Genomic DNA, 18,971 nt, shown 5'->3' with positions numbered 1-18,971 from the left:
ACACAAACCTTTGCTAACTTAATCCATCAAACACTACAAATGGCGCTTAAGCACAGATTAGACAAATACACTCCCTTCACAAGTCTGGAGAACCGTTTTCTGCCCAGATGCTCCAAGGCGACAGATGGGGAGACCAAACCTTTTCCAGAAGGAGCCCCGCAGTTCGATCTGGAGGCCTCTGACGGGACACTGGGAGGCAGCAGGAGGCGTGGGCTCCTGGCCCACAGACAAGAGAAGGGAATCTCCCCTGGGACAACCTGGACCCCTTCAAAAGCATGAAATCCTCCCAGCACTTCCCCTCGCTGGTGCACGGGAATGAAACACATCCAGTGGCCAAAGCTGCCATCCAAGAAGGCAGAGAAGGACAAGGCTCTGCCCCGACAGGAAGAGGCACCAGAGGTTGGGCCACTGGGGACGCTGTTTTCCGAACTCACCGCCGGCCTGGAGGGAGCATGACACCAGCACCACAGGCACAAAGCAGCTGTGCTTGTTTGGCAGGAGTTCAGTTTAAACCTTACGAATGTTCTGCTGGCTCTCTCATTTAGAAAAAAAAAAAAAAAGATTTTGAAAAATTCCATAAACACTAAACTGCCAGTGTAGAATTTGCACTGTACAGCTTTTCCCACTGGAGTAAACTATGTATTCCAAACAACATTTGAGCCATAAAGATACCAATAAGTTATTCTCTCCAGAGAAATTTAATGGAATAAATGTAACAGGCAGATTGAAAATCAATAGTAAGGGCTGGCGTTTTGGTACAACGGTTTAAGCCCCACCTACAATGCCACATTCCATATGAGCACTGGTTCGAGTGCTGACTGCTCCACTTCTGATCCAGCTCCCTGCTAATATGCAAGTACCTGGGCCCCTGCCACCCACATGGGAGACCTGGATGAAGTCCCTGACTTCTTACTGGCCCCAGCTCTGTCTGTTGTGGCCATCTGGGGAGTGAACCAGCAGATGGAAGATCTCTTTCTTTCTCTCTGGGTAACTGTGCCTTTCAAATAAATGAATCTTTTTTTTTTTTTTTAAAAGGAAAAAAAATATAAATGGTCAGAGCAGTTCCAAAGAATCACTGAACATCAATTCTCTCTGAAGTATCAACAGATGAAAATATGGCAATGAATAATCCGCTTTTCAAAAGAGGCCTTCAATAGATGAAGCATAGATTACATTTCCATTTAGAACTGATCATCAGACATCAGAGAACTTCCTACTCATTCCCAAGTTTTAGCCCATTACCAAGATACCACAATGGGTATATTTTGCTCATTATTCAACTATCCCAGCTAAGAAGTCATTACACTATCACTGTGTATGTCCAGCACCGTGGCGTATGCCCAGATCCTGGTACCTACCTGTCCCTCTTCTGTTTCTCCCATTGCAGACTTAAATATGCTCAAGGGACAGAAAGAAACCTTTTACAGGGCAAGTTAATTATCGTTATCTTCTCATTGTGAGTATTTGTGACAGGCCCACATGGTGATCGATACATTCAAGAGAAATCCAAGTCATTTCTAAATCTTTAGAAATTCCTGGGAAGTCAGTAGACTTCTAAGACCAAGAACACGAGTCAAGATGGCCTTTGAAGCACCAAGAATGGGGTGGGCGTTTGGCCTAGTGGGTAAGGCACAAGGTTGGGTGTCTGCATCCCATACTTAATGGTTAAGACACAAGGTTGGGTCCCTACATCCCATACCTAGTGGGTAAGACACAAGGTTGGGTGCCTGCATCCCATACCCAGTGGTTAAGGGACAAGGTTGGGTGCCTGCATCCCATCCTGGAGTGCCTGAGCTCAAGTCCCAGCTCCACTCCCAATTCTAGTGTCCTGCTAATGAGGCAGGAAATGATGGCTCAAGTAGCTGGATCCCTGACCACCCACACAGGAGACTTGGACTGAGCTGCAGGCCCGGCCATTGCAGGCAACTGGGGAAGGAACCAGTGGATGGCAGCTCACTTGCTCTGTACGCCTCTCAAATAAACAAACAACAATTAGATGTAAAACCCTGAAAGCCAACCAATCTCTTAAAGAGTATTCAGTGTTGGGTTTCCTACCAACTGCCTGTTCTCTTCCTTTCATTTTCATCTTTGTAACCACTGTTCAAGTACAATTGCCAGCGTGTCATGTCCCCTGTGGCACACCGAGAAAGATGACACTGCTAACAATCTACTATGCATTCATATTGAGCTACTAAACTGACCCCTAAATACTAAACAAAATGCAAAGCCATTGGCTTTTTTTTCCCTGTGTACCACAGGATTGAATTGCTGCTGTAATACGTTGTCCCTCAGGCCAACAGCTACTCCATGGAAGGTTTTCTTTAGTACGCACCCCCATGAACACTTCATTACAGCTCTTTTGTAAAATGTCTGGCCTCATTTTAAGACATGGGAATAATACATATGGGGGAACACTATTGCTCCTCTCTATCCAAATGATAGAAATAAACATACATTATACACACAAAGATAAACATGTACGTGTGTATATCATATGCACAGTCATACACAGTGATGTTTCAGTCAACGGCAGCACACACATATGATGGGGTCCCATTCGGTTATATGACCCTGTGTTGTCTTAGCCACCTCAGTCTGTGGGAGTTCACTTTATAACATTCATACCACAGCAAAATCGCCTGATGATGCCTTGTCAGAGAGTGATGTGTGGCTGTATACAGCCCGAGAGTCACCTGAGTTAGTGTCACTCAAAGCATCATTATATAATTTCAAGGTGTGACCCGTAGCCTTCTTCACCCATCATCCAGAAGTGGAGACTAAACATGCGTGGGAAACATGACTTCATCCCCAATCAATTAAACAGTTGTCTTATCACAAAGAATACCGTTTACTGGTCAACTATCTGGGAAATCAGTTTAATAGCAAACAATCTGGCAGGCTACGCACTACCACTCAGAACAGCCACCTCCTCATGTTCTCGGGCGGCCAGCCCCTGACCTCCAAAATCCCCTTCCACAGACACACTGAGGGACACGTGATGACAGAGGGTGAGAAACGGGGACCAGCCCCACCTTTTGGGCTTCCTTGAGCCTCCATACCTGTGCTGATGCTCCTGCAAGACTTGATAAATGCTGATAAGAAAAGTTTGGTTTTTAAAACTCCCCACCACACAGTCCTTGTAGATGCGGAACTCTGCAGCCGTCACCGCCTCACCCTCGGGAATCTGGGATAGGTTGAACTTGAACTCTTTGTGGTGTCGCTGGCGAGGGGAGAACTCCTTGTCGTACTCCACTACAAGATTAAACAAGAGAGAGTGACAGCTATTGTTACTTGACCAAGCGCCACAGGCTCACCTCATGAACGCTCCCCCGCTTACGTGGATTACCAGTTACCAACAGCTTCTCGGAGGGGTGGGTGGGGGTGACAGGACATTGGCTAGGCTTTCACATGGGCAAACATTTAGACCCTTCATGTGATCCAAGGAGGACATCAAGTTCTTAGGTTGAATTCCATTGACACTCTTTAGCTGGAATCCTTTGTAGAAATAACCTGCATGACGGCAGGTGGCTCTGGGCACCAGGGCTCCTCACACGCACAGACAAATGGGAAATAGAAGATGGTTTCATGGGAAAGGATGTAATACCGACCAAGAACCCATCTGCCCATCCTAGACCACGACCCTTTCCAGCTCCCTTCCACCCCGGCTGCTTCTACATCCTTAGGTTGGTTCCTGCATTACCACCAGTGGTTGACATAACCAAGGGTAACCCTGAGCTGAATTTGGGTGGTGGGGGGATATCCTGAGGGGTTGGGGGTTGGGGGGAGAGAAGTGGGCAGCACATTTTACCAGGCCTAAAGCTCAAATGGAAAGTTTTGTTGAAGAGTTTGGGTAAGGCTTCCTAGAAAAAAGTGCACTTACTAAACCCACTGCCTTCCCCCTATTGTCAGGAGCTGCAGGCTGGACAACGAAGAGCCTGGGCAGGGATTGTCCTGGCCATGCAGCTGCTGGAATCCTGTTTAACCTGCATGTAGATCCAGGCAGGAGAATGAGGACATGCAAGGAACTTGGGTTTTCTAATGGGTCACATTGGAGAAAGAACATGGACAAGGATTGTCTAATAGGTTCTTACTTTTAAATATGGAATCCACCTAACCTCCCACCAATGGGTGAAATGGATAAGGAAAATGTGGTATACATGTACAGAGGAAAGCTATTTGGCCTAAACAAAGAAGGAAATTCTGCCATTTGCAACAATGTGGATGAACCTGGAAAACATGTGAAAATCCAGTGAAATTAGCCAGGCATAGAATAACAAACACTGCATGATCTCATTTACACGTAGAATCTAAAAAGGCCAAATTCCTAGAAGCAGAGAGTAGAGCAGCAGTTGCTAGGAGTTGCAAGTGGCTGGGAGGATTTGGGCAAAGTTGGTCAAAGTGTACAGAAGTTCAGTTCTGCATTAAGCATGCATTTGAGAAACCTAATGTCCAGCATGGAGACCGATGAACTGTTGAAATTCACCAAAAAGCAGTGACTGCAATGAGATGGTAGACAGAATAGCTTACAACAGTAAACATTTCACAATGCATATCAAAACTAGTTGGATCCCTTAAATACACATTTTTTTAATTTATTTATTTATTTGACAGGCAGAGTGGATAGTGAGAGAGACAGAGAGAAAGGTCTTCCTTTTTGCCGTTGGTTCACCCTCCAATGGCCGCTGCAGCCGGCGCATCGCGTTGATCCGAAGCCAGGAGCCAGGTGCTTCCCCCGGTCTCCCATGCGGGTGCAGGGCCCAAGCACTTGGGCCATCCTCCACTGCCTTCCCGGGCCATAGCAGAGAGCTGGCCTGGAAGAGGGGCAACCGGGATAGAATCCGGTGCCCAAACCGGGACTAGAACCGGGTGTGCCGGCGCCGCAAGGCGGAGGATTAGCCTGTTAAGCCACGGCGCCGGCCAAAATACACATGATTTTGTCAATGATATCTCAATAAAGCCAGGTGAAATAAATTTTTAAAAATATTTATTTATTTAAAATGCAAAGATACGAAGAGAGAGAGAGAGAATGAATGAATGAATGAATGAGAGATCTTCTATCCACTGGTTCACTCCACAAATGGCCACAATGGTGGGGATGGGCCAGACTGAAGCCAGAAGCTTTTTCCTGGTCTCCCAAGGGCTTTCTCAGGTGCATTAGCAGAGAGCTGGAAGTGGAGCAGCTGGGAATTGAACTGGTGCCCATATGGGATGCTGGTGCGGGAGGCAGCAGCTTAACCCTCTACACTACAGTGCTGGCCCTGGAAAACAAGCTGTTTAAAAATAGGACATTTTTCCTGCATGAAGACAAACTGTCTTCATTCCATTGCAATCACTGTCGACTTTTGGAATCAGCTTCCGGATGGCTACACGCAGTTTTGTGTCGGGGAAATGACACAGAACCTCAGACATGTAGCTCCTAAGCCTTGTAAAGAAAAAGAGGAGTGCTCTGCCCCCACCAAAACCCCTTGCCTCAAACCCAGCCAGCCAGGGCTTCCGTCCTGCCCACCCTGGCTGTCTTTTCTTCATGCCAACCAGAGAGAAATCTCAGGAGCTAATTAATCCTCTACGGCAGAGTTTTCCCAGGACATGAGGATAGAAAAAAAAAAAAAAATCAAATCATTTGCCACTTCCAGCTTCCCACATTCTCCCACATGTGTTGTTTTCCATAATTACCAGAGAAAAGCTTTGGAGATTTAGTTAAAAAAAAAAAGAAAAGAAAAAGCCAGTAAATCTCTCCAGGAGAGCCTAAGTCCTCAATGGCATTTGCAAAAGCAGGGAACGTTAAGTCATCTACAAGGACAGGGTTTTAAATAAGAAGTTTCCCAACCTGCCATGTAGTTATGGGACCAGTCTTTTAGGTTCAAGTTCTCGCTCTCTGACTTCTATAAGTGTTTTTACGCACAGAAAAACAGGTCTAGCCAGCAAGTAAACCATGGTTCAGTCTCAACAAGAGAGCAGGTTTTCTAATTACTGGCTAAGCACGGACAGCGGCATTGTCTGGGGGTTCACACCAGGACACCCACACACGAGGGTGGATCGCTTTTCCCTAAAACTGATCTGGCTTTTCAGTCTGATACGTTATCATCACCGGTTGAAAAGTGATTCAAATCCGATTTCTCAAAAGAGACTCAACAACAAGTCACACAGCCTCGCCACAGGGCCTTTCCAGTGCTCGATTTTAACTCTAAGTGAAAATACCTTTAAAAGCAGCACTTGTGAGCATGCGTAAAAACGTTTCAGTCTTTCAATCTCTTACGACACAAAATTAGGAAAAAATATGGATGTGAAGTAGGACGTAAGTCAGTGACTTTAAGATGCTTCCATTTCTAGGGGCAAAGGACAGACATTTCAGAAAGTGAGACAGGTGGGAGCTGGTCTTCGGAGAGACACAGCGCTTGTAATCAACCACACTTCCCTGTATTTGCACCCTTGGGTCATCAGCTCCCCCGGGCTGGCTCTGCAACCTGCTCTGAAGGCAGCAACAGTGGTGCTGACACCAAACACAGGTCGTAAGCTCTGAACGTCTTTCCACTTGGGGGAAGACAGCTGCAAGCACACCCACTACCTTATGCCCCCAAGTGGTGAGGCAGCCCAAGCCACTGTGTAGAGAAGAGCTTGTGGAGGGGAGGCCAGGCAGAGGGAGACAAAGCCACCCAATCAGTCCCCAGCTGCCTCCATCAGCCACCAGCCATGTCCTGAAGACGCCACGTTGGACGACAAGCCCAGCGGACCCTTTGGATGACTGCAGTCCCAGCCACAACTGCACGCGAGGCCTTGAGCAAGAGCCCCCCACTGGTTGAATCGAATCATCTCTCAAGATTGCGAGAGATGGGGCTGGCACTGTGGTGTAGTGGGTAAAGCCGCCACCTGCTGTGCCGGCATCTAATATGGGTGCTGGTTCGAGTCCTGGCTGCTCCACTTCCCACCTAGCTCCCTGTGAATGTACCTGGGAAAGCAGTAGAGGATGGCCCAAGTGCTTGGGTTCCTGCACCCAGGTAGGAGACCTGGAAGAAGCTCCTGGCTCCTGATAGGCCCAGCTGTGGCCACTGCGGAGTGAACTAGTAGATGGAAGACCTCTCTTTCTCTCTGCCCCTGCCTCTCTGTAACTCTGCCCTTTCAAATAAATAAATAAATCTCTTAACAAACAAACAACAGATTGAGAGAGGTAATAACGCCTTGTTGTAAGCCCTGAAAGTTTTGGTGACTTGTTATGCAGCGACAGGCAACTTAACACAAGGAAGGGCAGGAGAGAATAAAGGCAGAAGAGGAGAGGACATTTGACTACTAGGAAAGGGGAGAAATGACACGTAGTTCTCAAGGATTGTGCAACGCTGGAGGCAAACTGTATAATGAAGGAAGAAATGTTGGCATGAGCTCCCAAGACAGATGTGCAGAGATAAAGGATCTAAAAACAGGAAAACAGAAGCACAAAGTATTCATTTCATTACATGGGGAACTGGAACCCATTGCTTTCCCTATTTGTACTCTGACAACATTATCTTGAAGCATGCTGAACCTTCTCCTCTATCCCCTCTTTGGGGAGACTCGGCGTCTCTGTCGCCCCGATCAGATGCTGCAGGCTGTCCCAGCTCTCTTGCACAACCCCTTCGGATCCTCCCCCTTGCGCCCCTCAGCTCTAAGCTGCACCAGCTTCCTCGCTCACCCCAGGACGTCTCAGCTAGCAGTCCCTGAAATTGACCTCGAATTCCTTCTCCTGCCCCCCTTTGCCTACAATTGAATTACACAGCACATTCATTAACGTCTAACAGGAACACAAGATGTAAGTAGAATCAGGTGACAGCACGTGCACTGGTAGACCTCAATGGCAATGAGCTTAGAAACCCGAGATAGGCGATTCCAGACTCCTTAAACACTAGGCAATTCCAGAAATAGGAAAGGGAGGCAAATGGAGAGGGACCGAGCCTGGAATCCAACCCTCAGGGGCTCGTTTGCACACCAAGCATCTGGCTTATCAACCACAGCGCCACATGTGGCGCACAGCTAAGCAGCGGCTCCCAGGGCTGATGTCAAACCGCCATGGGGTTTGAGTTGCAGCTCCTTGTTCTCAGACTCCGGTGAGCTCAGCAAGACATTACTCAAAGTTTCAGCGTGAGTTATAAAATGACAAATAGTATCAGTGTAGAGGGTGGAGCAAGACCCTCCGTACAAAACAGCCAATGGCTTAGCCTGGGTGCTCCGTACTTGTTAGCTGTGGCCGTTGGCCGTCATTTAGAATCTCTCTCTTCTAAGTTTACAGTCTGTCTTTGCTGAGACATCCGAATTTGCTCATGAGTATGTGGAAAACACTGATAAACAATTCTGTAAATGAGCTGTTCAACTCCAGTGATGCAGGATGGGAAAAGCCTTCTTAAGGGAAACCCTAGCATGGCTTGGTGTTTGGCTACTGAACACACTGCTGTTTTCTGAGGCAGTAATTCCTAGTTTTTTTTTTTTATTTCAAGGACCCAGTTAAAACATTTTTTAAAGATGGTAATGACCTTATGCAAGGTCACCTATTTTTTTCTGTTTGCCCTTCATAAGGACAATAAAACAAAACAACAAATTTCATTCTTTTAACTCCACCACTTCACTTCTAAAAGTCCTTTTGACACCAAATAAAAGAGAAACATAATTGAAGAATGTAATATCCTCCTTTAAGTTGATTAAATTTAGCTTTATAAAACTCCCTTGATTTTTCCCTTTGGGCATGAGACCATACCAACTGAATTTCAGACCAATCCTAGACCTCTGGCTAACATGTAGGAATCACTGGCCCAAGGAATAAAAGCTACTGGTTTAAGATTGAAAATGTAAAACCATGTGGTTTTATATAAACAAAAGGACATATGCAATTGATGGACTGACAAAGCAAGATAACAAAGCACCCAGGAGACCAGCAGCCAACTTTAACAACCAGAGAACAATCCACGCTGATCCCAACGCTACTCCTGCCAAAAGAAACCTCAGGTCAAGAATGTTGAGTTTACCATTCACCACCTTTTGCAACCTAGAAGGGGTCACTAAATCATACAGTCCTTGGCTTTCCTTTTTCCCCAGCACCAGGTGTGGTCACATGGTCACGCTGATGGTGATGTCAGCTGCGAAGATCCCTGGGATTCTTGCCTTCTTCATCCTACCTCGTATGCATCCATTAACAATATGGGCACTTTCCTAACCAGTGTCCGGAGGACTGTGAAATGGCACCTCCACTGGGGAAAAACAGTCTGGCAGGCCCCCCGGAAGATTGACCACAAAGTGAGCATCCGGTCTAGCAGTTACCTTTCTGGATATGCATGCAAAAGGATTGAAAGCAAAGCCTTAAGTAGTCCCTTGTGTACCCATGTTTATGGTAGCATTTTCCAAAGAGCCAAGATCTGGAAGCAGCTTGAGTATACCGGCATAACAAATACGTGGAATAAACCTCATTCAGCTTCACAGAGGATATTCTGACACATGCCATGACATGGTCAGCCTTGATGACCTTGCGCTCAGTGGAAAGCGCTGGCCACAAATGGACAAGTACTATACGGTCCCACCTCAATGAGGGCCTTCATCAAATTCATGGAGAAAGTCAAATGGAGTTGAGGGGTAGGGAGGGATGGGGAGTTGTTAAGAAATCAGAGAAGAGAAAGTTTGGGAAGAGGAGAAAGTTCTGGAGTTGGATAATAGTGATGCATAGCAATGTGAATCTGGGTGTCACTGAACTGTACACTTAAAATTGTTGGCAATACATTTAATGTCACATGTATTTTAGTACAATTAAAAATAGACATTTTCTTACATGCTTACACTTTAAAATAATTCTTCGCAGCCCTCCAATACCCAGCCATAGTTAAATTTCCTCAAAGATCTGAAACACTGTATTTGTATGTTGGCATCAGGAGCCAAACAGAGGGCACTCATTTCACTTGGATTTTATTTATTTATTTATTTATTTATTTATTATTTGAGAGCATGAAGAGGGAGAGAGACAAGAGAGCGAGCGAGCCAGCAAGCATGAAGCAGAGTATGCTTCCCCGGCTGCTGGTTCACCCTCCAAACCCCATTAGGAACCAGGAACCAGACCTAGGTACCCTCATATGGAGTGTGAATGTCTTAACCAAGGTTTTAAAAGGCCTGGCCCATCGTAATTCTCTTTTTTAAATTTTAAATTTTTATTTACATCAGGTGAACAAATGTCATGTATACAGATTTAAGAGCATATGATACTTCCTCCATTAACTTGATAAGGCATCTATATAAAAACCTACAGGTAATATTGCCAATGGAGACATATTCGAACTGCTGACTTTAAAATTCAGAGGGTAAGGACCCTCACTTTCAGCCTTGTGCTGGAATTTGGTTAGGTGCTTCCAAGGTTAAAGAACGGGAAAGGAAGAGGCACACTACCAAGCTTTGGACCCAATAAGAAAGTTTTGTGATTGCTTCCTTGACCTGAAGGTGCCCCTTCACTTTGGTATTTTCTATCTGGGCTTCCTGCACCTGCATTCTCCAGCGAGACTGGCATTATTCCCGTCTCCTATGGTGCTGTGCGGTTTCCAGTCATGCTCGCCTTCCGAGTAAGCTGGGGAACACCCCTGTTCTTTTCATGAAATGTTCTACTGCTTCTTGAAAGTTTCACAAAATAATCTGTAGAATCATCTGATTCTGGTGGTTTTCTTTTGGGTAAGATTTTTAACTACTTACTAGTTTTCTTTAAACATATAGAAAAAATATTTGCGGTCAGTGCCGCGGCTCAATAGGCTAATCCTCTGCCTTGCGGAGCCAGCACACCCGGGTTCTAGTCCCGGTTGGGGTGCCGGATTCTGTCCCAGTTGCCCCTCTTCCAGTCCAGCTCTCTGCTGTGGCCAGGGAGTGCAGTGGAGGATGGCCCAAGTGCTTGGGCCCTGCAACCCCATGGGAGACCAGGAGAAGCACCTGGCTCCTGGCTTCGGATCAGCGTGGTGTGCTGGCCGTGGCGGCCATTGGAGGGTGAACCAACAGCAAAGGAAGACCTTTCTCTCTGTCTCTCTCTCTCTTTAACTGTCCACTCTGCCTGTCCAAAAAAAAAAAAAAATTTGAACTATTTCATTGTGAGTCAAAGTACATATTCTAGAGGTCTGTCAACTTTGATTTCATTTTTCAAAATTTATTGCCATAAACTTTTTGATGATATTATTTAATCTCTGCCCTATTTATGACTATTTCCCCTTTTTCATACTATTATTCTTTATTTAATGAATGCATTTTTACATAGATACAACTCAACTTTAGGAATACAGTGGTTCTTTCCCCCATACCCCCCACCCTACTCCCATCCCACCTCCCATTCCCTCTCCATCTCCTTCTTCATTATGGATCATTTTTAGTATGACTTTATATACAGAAGACCAACTCTATGCTAATCATAGATTTCAACAATTTGCCCCCCACGCCCACACACAACATATAGAATACAGTTTGGGGAGAGAATTTGCAGTTGATTCTCATATTACAATTCAATAGGGACAGAGGTCCTACCTGGGGAGCAAGTGCACAGCGACTACTGTTGTTCCTTTAACAATTAACACTCTTTTTGTGACGTCAGTGATCATCTGAGACTCTTGTCATGGGCTGCTAGGGCTACGGAGGCCTTTTGTGACCATAGACTCCGTCTGGTATTTGGACATAGACTCTGTCAGTATTTGGACATGGCCATAAGCAAAGTGGATGTTCTCTTCTCCCTTCAGAGAAGAGTGTCTCCTTCTTTGATGACCTTTTCTTTCCTCTGAGGTCTCACAGAGATTCTCTGTGTAGGATTTTTTTCCACAGAGTCTTGTCTTTCCATGCCCGAGATGCTCTTGCAGGCCTGACATACTATTATTCTTTATTTGTGCATTTCCTTTTTCTTGATCAGTTTAAACTAGAAGTCAGTTTTTTTTCTTTGTCATTATTGCTTAATTATAAAATATATTAAGATATTTTATAAACTATATTTTATAAATATTTTATAAAGCTATACCCCAAGCATTAATTATTAAAACTAGAGTTGGCTAGAGAAAAACAGATACTACCTATTTCAACAGCAACCACAAAAGAGGGGGAAAAAATGAACAGTGCTACTCTCTAATACATTTGTTTTAAGAGAAATCACATATTCATTATTTTCTAACTGGACTCAGTCTCTGGTTAATTCAGCCTAGATTTAGTTAAGGCAATTACATTAATTCCCAATAAATTCCATTTGTTCCCAATAAAGCATTTTCCAAGTTTCTACAAACTTGAAACTCTTATGAAAAATAAAGAGCCTGCCATTTCACTGACTAATGTAAGCAATTTTTCATGCTACAGCACAAACTTATTTAATGTTCAGTAACAAGGCCAATTTAGGAGCTGGTCTTCCAAGGGTTATAACAATGGCGGGCTTTTGACTTGCATGTCGCAAGCAAACAAACTTGAACTGAACTCCTGGCTGACTTTCTTTTTTAGAAAGCTTTTATTTAATATATAAATTTCATAGGTACAGCTTTAGGAATATAGCGGTTCTATCCCCCATACCCGCCCTCCCATCCCCAAACCACCCCACCTCCTACTCACTCTATCATCCCATTCTTAAGATTCATTTTAATTATCTTTATATACATAATACAAACTCCATATAAGTAAAGATTTCAACAGATTGCACCCACAGAGACACACCAAGTAGTATAAAGTACTGTTTGAAGACAGTTTTTACCATTAATTCTCATAGTACAACTCATTAAGGACAGAGGTCCTACATGGGGAGTAAGTGCACAGTGACTCCTGTTGTTGGTTTAACAATTGACACTCTTATTTATGACATTAGAGTGAGCACCAGAGGCTCACTTGGGCTGCCAAGGCTATGGAAGCCTTTTGAGTCCACAAGTTCCATCAGTATTTAGACAGGGTCATAAGCAAAGTGGAAGTTCTCTCCTCCCTTCAGAAAAAGGTACTTCCTTCTTTGATGGCTTTTTCTTTTCACTGGGATCTCACTCACAGAGATCCTTCATGTAGGTCATTTTTTTGCCATAATGTCTTGGCTTTCCGTGCCTGAAATGCTCTCATGGGCTTTTTAGGCAGATCTGAATGCCTTAAGGGCTGATTCTGAGGCCGGAGTGCTGTTTAGGGCATTTGTCATTCTATGAGTCTGCTGTATGGCCTGCTTCCCATGTTGGATCATTCTCTCCTTTTTAATTCTACCTATTGTTATTAGCAGACACTTGGTCTATTTATGTGATCCCTTTGACTCTTATTCTTATCTATATGATCAGTTATACACTTAAAATGATCACTTTAACTAGTAAGATGGCATTAGTACCACCCAGCTTAATGGGATTTGGAGTCCCATGGCAAGTTTTTAGCTTTACCCTTTGGGGTAAGCCCATGGGAACGTGTGCCAAACTGTACATCTCCCTCTCTTATTCCCACTCTTATTTTTTCACTGGATAAATTTTCAATTGGATTTAAACATCTAAGAATATTTCTGTGCTAAATGAAGAGTTTCAACCAATGGTATTAGGTAGAAAAAGAAAACAGTAAAAAAATTAAAATAAGCTGTTCCTTGACAGTCAGGACAAGGGCTGATCAAGCCATTGCTTCTCATAGTGCCAATTTCACTTCTTACAGGTCTTTTATGAAAGATTTTACCTTCCAGGGTTCATGAAATTATTTTCAAAAAAATTTACTTATATATGTATGTATTCATTTAATTTAAATGTTTGAAAGAGAGAGCTCCCATCTACTGAAAAACTCCCCAAATGCCTACCACAGCCATGCCTGGGCTAGGTCAAAGCCAGGAGTCCAGGTGTTTCACCACCTGCTGCCTCCCCAGATACACATCAGCAGGAAGATGGAATCAGAAGTGGGCCTGGACCTGGACCCAAGCACTTCCTTATGGGATTAGGGCATCTTATGGGATTAGCAGCATCTTAGCCGCTAGGCCAATCCCACCCCTCACCAGGTATCTGTTTAAATTCTCCAGGAGAATCATCAAGAGTCTGTTTTCCTGGCTGCTCTGCTTAAAACAATAAAGGTCCATGTACCCTTTACGCAGCTTCCCCCACATGAGGATGCCTTACCTAACAGAAGTGCAAAAGCAAAACCAGGGAATGAACGTGAGCACAATAAATTATGACACCTGCTCTAAACTCACCAGTTTTTGACATATACTTTTTGTATGTAATTCTGTGACAGTTGATTACATGTGAAGATTCATAGAATCACCACTAAAATCCAGATCCCCTAACTCTTCTATGGAATTCCCTTTGAGCTACCCTCCAAATGACTTTTTAAAGACTGGGCCTGACACGTGTATTATAAACAACCTAAGTACAGCCATTGTGGAAAACCATATGGTGGTTCCTCAAAAAAACTAACAATAGAACCGCCATATGATCTAGCAATCCCACTCCTGGGTGTCTGTCCAAAGTAAACGAGATCCGTCTGTCAGAGAGGACTGCACTCCCGTGTTTATTGCAGCACTGTTGGCCAAAGTCAAGAAACGCAAACAAACCAAGTGTCCATCACTTGTTGAGTGGAGAAAGCAAACGTGGTTCATATACACAATGGGATACTACTCGGCCATAAAAGGATGGAATCTTGTCATTTGTAATAACATGCCTGGAACAGGGGGGCATTGTGTCCAGTGCAATAAGCCAAGTACCACATGAGCTCACTCATACGTGGAGTCTGAAAAACTGACCTCATAAAAGTGAAGGGAAAATGATGGCTGGAGAGAGCAATGAGGAAAGAGGGTTGGAAAGGGTGCTTACCACGAACTAAGTCACGGCTAGATAGGACGAAGGGGTTCTGGAGTTCTATTGCACGGGAGGGTGACTGCAGAAAATGCTGACGTAGCATATATTTCCCTAACTGGAAGAGAGGATTTTGAATGTTTTTACCATAAGGAAATGTTAAATGTTAGACACAGATACGTTCACCCTGATTGAACATTACACAGTGTACACATGTATCAAGCTATCACAAGGCACCCCAAAAATGTGTATAATTTTTATGTTAAACATAATTTTCTTTAAATAAAGAGCTTCAGGACCAAAATTAAATACCTACAGTCATCACTAGTAGTAAGGGTTAACCAAGTCATTTATTTAAAAAAAAAAAATCATGTTGGAAGCATTTTTATACTCCAAGTAATACGCGTGGTGATGTCCCTTTAGGCTGGGAAGATGCTCAGTAGTTGCCAGCATCCGTGTCTTACAGGGAAGTAAGCGGCAGACCTCAGCTGCTACGAGAGGACAGACTCATAGCACGAGTCAGGAAGAGACTTAAACCGAATATTCACAGCTTCATCATGGAGCCATTAATGCCAACTAACCACATTTTTGCTCACTTACAAAGACTGCTATAAAGCAGCAATCAGACCACACGTAGTAAGAATCAATACAACATGCATCTTCTTTTCCGCCATTAAGGAACAGCTCAACATCTTCAGTCAAAACACAGATGGGACAGCCTAAAGAGAACAATTAGGACTCTCCCACACCTCCCACATCCACTGCTGAGCAATCACGGGCAGCAACTGCAGTCTGTCTTCACAGCAGGTGCAGCGATTCTTTACAGAGGACTGGATTCTGCTGGGAGCGTTCGGACTATCACTGTCGCTGGGAAGACAGACTCATCACAGCATTCCTGGCCGTGTGTTTCTACTCATCCCACTTAGATTACATCACAGGTTTGTATGTCTGTGGATTCCTGTGAAGAGGCACGAGAGGTTTGTGGAAGAATAAAGAATTAAATTTATGTTGGTGTAAAAAAGTTGAAATCCATGCATAGTTTTTTTTTTTTTTAAACAATACACATCTTTCATGAACTTTCTGAAGATCTTTCATATCTTCCATGAGTTCTGGGAATTAGCACTACTGCCTCATTAAGTATGGATTCTCGGGGCCGGCACTGTGGTGTAGCAAGTAAAGCCACAGTCTACAGTGCTGGCATCCCTATGGGTGCCGGTTCGAGTCCTGACTGCTCCACTTCCAGTCCAGCTCTCTGCTATGGCCTGGGAAAGCAGCAGAAGATGGCCCAAGTCCTTGGGACCCTGCACCTATGGTGGGAGACCTGGAAGAAGCTCCTGGCTTCAGATTGGGCCCCACTCTGGCTGCTGCAGCCATTTTGGGGAGTGAACCAGTGGATGGAAGATCTCTCTTTCCTTCTTTCTCCCTAATTCTTTCAAATAAATTTTTTAAAAAAAGTATGGACTCTCTTGCAGTCTCGTAGTGTCTCCCTAAATGACAGACGCATGCCAGACTTCCATCTCAACAGCTCTCTTCCACAGCACTCATCTCCTCGACTCTGGGTGGGACAATTCCCTTCATTCTTACAGGTGCACCAGTTCTCTCTTCCACTGCCCAACGTGTAGTTTGATCTATCAATTCATTTTCCATTTGAATGATTTTTTAAAAATTTCTAACAGCCCTATTTGTTGTTGTTTTGTCTGCTCATTCTCAATGGCCAATTATTCTATTCTTACCATTCCTTACTACACTACGTTTTGTTCTTCCTGTATTTCTGTACAGCTGTCTCACATCTTCTAACCTGCTGTCTGTTCTGATATGAGAACGGTGAGGGGCACTCAATCTTCATTGTCCCCCCCCCCCCCCGCATTGATGTTCATTGGGTGGTAGATTTCTTTGTGTGTTGGGAGATTTCTTTTTCTGTTTCTGTAGGTAATTTTTCATTGAAATTCACTGTTGATGTTTAAATGAGGGCCTCTTTTCTAAAGACATAAGAACGTGCATTTGCTTTTGGGAGGGACATCAAGGACCTGGAACCCCCTTATTTCTCTCTCAGGGTCCCCGTGTCGGGATGGGACCTCAGGGACTGTTCCCTGCTCCTTGCCCATCCCCGAGCCAGGGTCAGCAAGTGTGGGCCTTTGTGCTCAGAGGCTCAGCCTTGATGTCTGCTTACAGGAACCTCAGGGAGAGACCTCACAGACGTCCGAGTCCTAGCATTCGCACTTGAAGCATCCTTCTCTCGTTTATCCCGGACCTGCTCATCTTCAGCAGGAGGCCCCGCAGATGACCACTCTGCACAACTCCCAGAATCCCAAGTCTCCGCGTTGTCTTTCATGTTTGGAAAATAACACTGGGGACACATGCCCTTCTACTCCTAAAGATACTGTAGAGCCTGCGTCATGTCTGAAGACCTTACAAGAGCTTCTCACACAGGGCCAGCGCTGTTGCGCAGCGGGTTAAAGCCCTGGCCTGAAGCGCCAACATCCCACATGGGCGCCGGTTCCTTTCCAGAGCTGCACTACCCAATATAGTAGCCACCGCCAAGGGCAGCTGTTTACATTGATCCAACATTCGGTTCCTCGTCACACTAGCCACATTTAAAGTGTTCAAGAGCCACACGTGGCTGCAGACACTGGACTGGAAAAATTATCCTTGAACGCCCCCATCACCACAAAAGCTTCTATGAGCCAGCCCCCTTCTAGACAGCCCTCAAGCCTGTTGGTTCTGTTCCCGCTATTAAACTGCCCAGGTGCAGAGCCTGTCCTATTGCCTCTAGTTTTGTTTTGTGTTTTTTTTTTTTTTTTAAAGGCAGAATGACATACTCACATAGGGAGGGAGGGAGGGAGAGAGATCGAGAGAGAGAGAGAGAGATCTCTCCAAGCTGCTGGTTCACTCCCCAAATGGCTGCAATAGCTGGAGCTGGGCCAGGCCAAAGCCAGGAGCCTGGAATTCCATCCGATTCTCCCACGTGGGTACAGGGGCCCAAGTACTTGAATCATGTTCCACTGCTTTCCCAGCCACATTGGCAGGTAGCTGGATCAGAAATGGAGCAGCCAGGATTCAAACTGTGCTCTGATATGGGATGCCAGTGTGGCAGGCAGCAGCTCAACCCGCTGCGCCATACTGCTAGTCCTTGCCACCTCCAGCTTTGTCACTCCCCATGCTGCAGTTAGCACAACTGCAAATGTGACCTGGGACGGGGGTGCTGAGAGCCCTTCCATCTGAACCCCCTGACCCCCTTTCCCGCCTCGCCCCTCCCCTTTCCCTGCCGTCAGCTCTGCTCTCGGGAGTGACTCAGCTGTTTTCCAACCTTGCTCCCCAAGGCCACAGGGCCTGGCCACACTCATACAACCTCCTCACCCTCTAAGTGCCCCCCTTTCCCTCCTGCACCCACAGGATTAAGACTTCTATAGGTCCCCAAATTTGAAAATGCTTCAATGACTCCAAGTCGTTCTAAATAAGCCTAAGCTGGAAAGCAAGAGGAAGCACATCAAAATTACTTCTCCCATAATCATTAACGTTTTGGTGAAAAACACCAAACTGAAACTCTTTTTGAAATGTACGTTTTCACTCAGTGTGAATTGCTCCTCTTGTTAGTACCATGTCCATGCACTTGCAATACTTAATGAGTAACTGTCTTAGTCCATTCCGGCTGCTACAACAAAACACCATGGACGACTGGGTGACTTACAAGCCACAGAAATTGATGGCTCGCAGTTCTGAAGGCCAGAAGTCCAAGTTCAAAGCACCAGCAGCTGCTGTGTCTGGTGGGAGCCTGTGTCCGGGCTCATAAATGGTTGTGTTTTCACTGTGTCTTCACAGGGTAGAAGGAATGAGGCTGCTCTCCGGGGCCTCTTTTATAAAGATCCCAATCCCTGAGGGCTCTACCCCGGACCCTAATCACCCCCAAAGTGCCACCTCATAATCCCATCACATGGGGATTGGGTTTCAACCCCTGCATGTGGAGGAGAGAGAGGATTCAGTCTGCTGCAGCAAGGCGTGGTTTGAGCCGCCTTCCCTGTCCGACCCACCCCCAGGTGATACCTAACTATGTTCCCATGACGTCTTGTGGAAATCTTCAGTATCACCCCCCTTGATGCTCAGACCACCACCTGCTGGACGGTGAGCCCCTCGAAGGCCTGCATCATGCCATGTTTATCTTCATAGTCCCAACCGGATGCTCAAAGACATGTGTTGAATGAATGTCCGAGCAGCAGACTGGGCCTGCCCCAAGCTCTTTCC

At 45.3% G+C, this 18,971-nt stretch overlaps 1 protein-coding gene across 1 annotated transcript in view; it reads right to left on the bottom strand.

The window, feature by feature from the left end:
- The window catches only part of BMP6 (bone morphogenetic protein 6), a 168,247-nt gene that overhangs the window by 35,717 nt on the left and 113,559 nt on the right, over positions 1 to 18,971 (bottom strand). Inside the window, exon 2 of the mRNA XM_062184367.1 lies at positions 3,060 to 3,252. Within this exon, the coding sequence (XP_062040351.1) occupies positions 3,060 to 3,252 (193 nt within the window). The remainder of the gene's footprint in view (positions 1 to 3,059; positions 3,253 to 18,971) is intronic.

The sequence above is a fragment of the Lepus europaeus genome, chromosome 3 (genome assembly GCF_033115175.1).
Source record: "Lepus europaeus isolate LE1 chromosome 3, mLepTim1.pri, whole genome shotgun sequence".
Classification (NCBI taxonomy): domain Eukaryota; kingdom Metazoa; phylum Chordata; class Mammalia; order Lagomorpha; family Leporidae; genus Lepus; species Lepus europaeus.
This window is presented reverse-complemented; position numbering and strand designations above follow the sequence as displayed.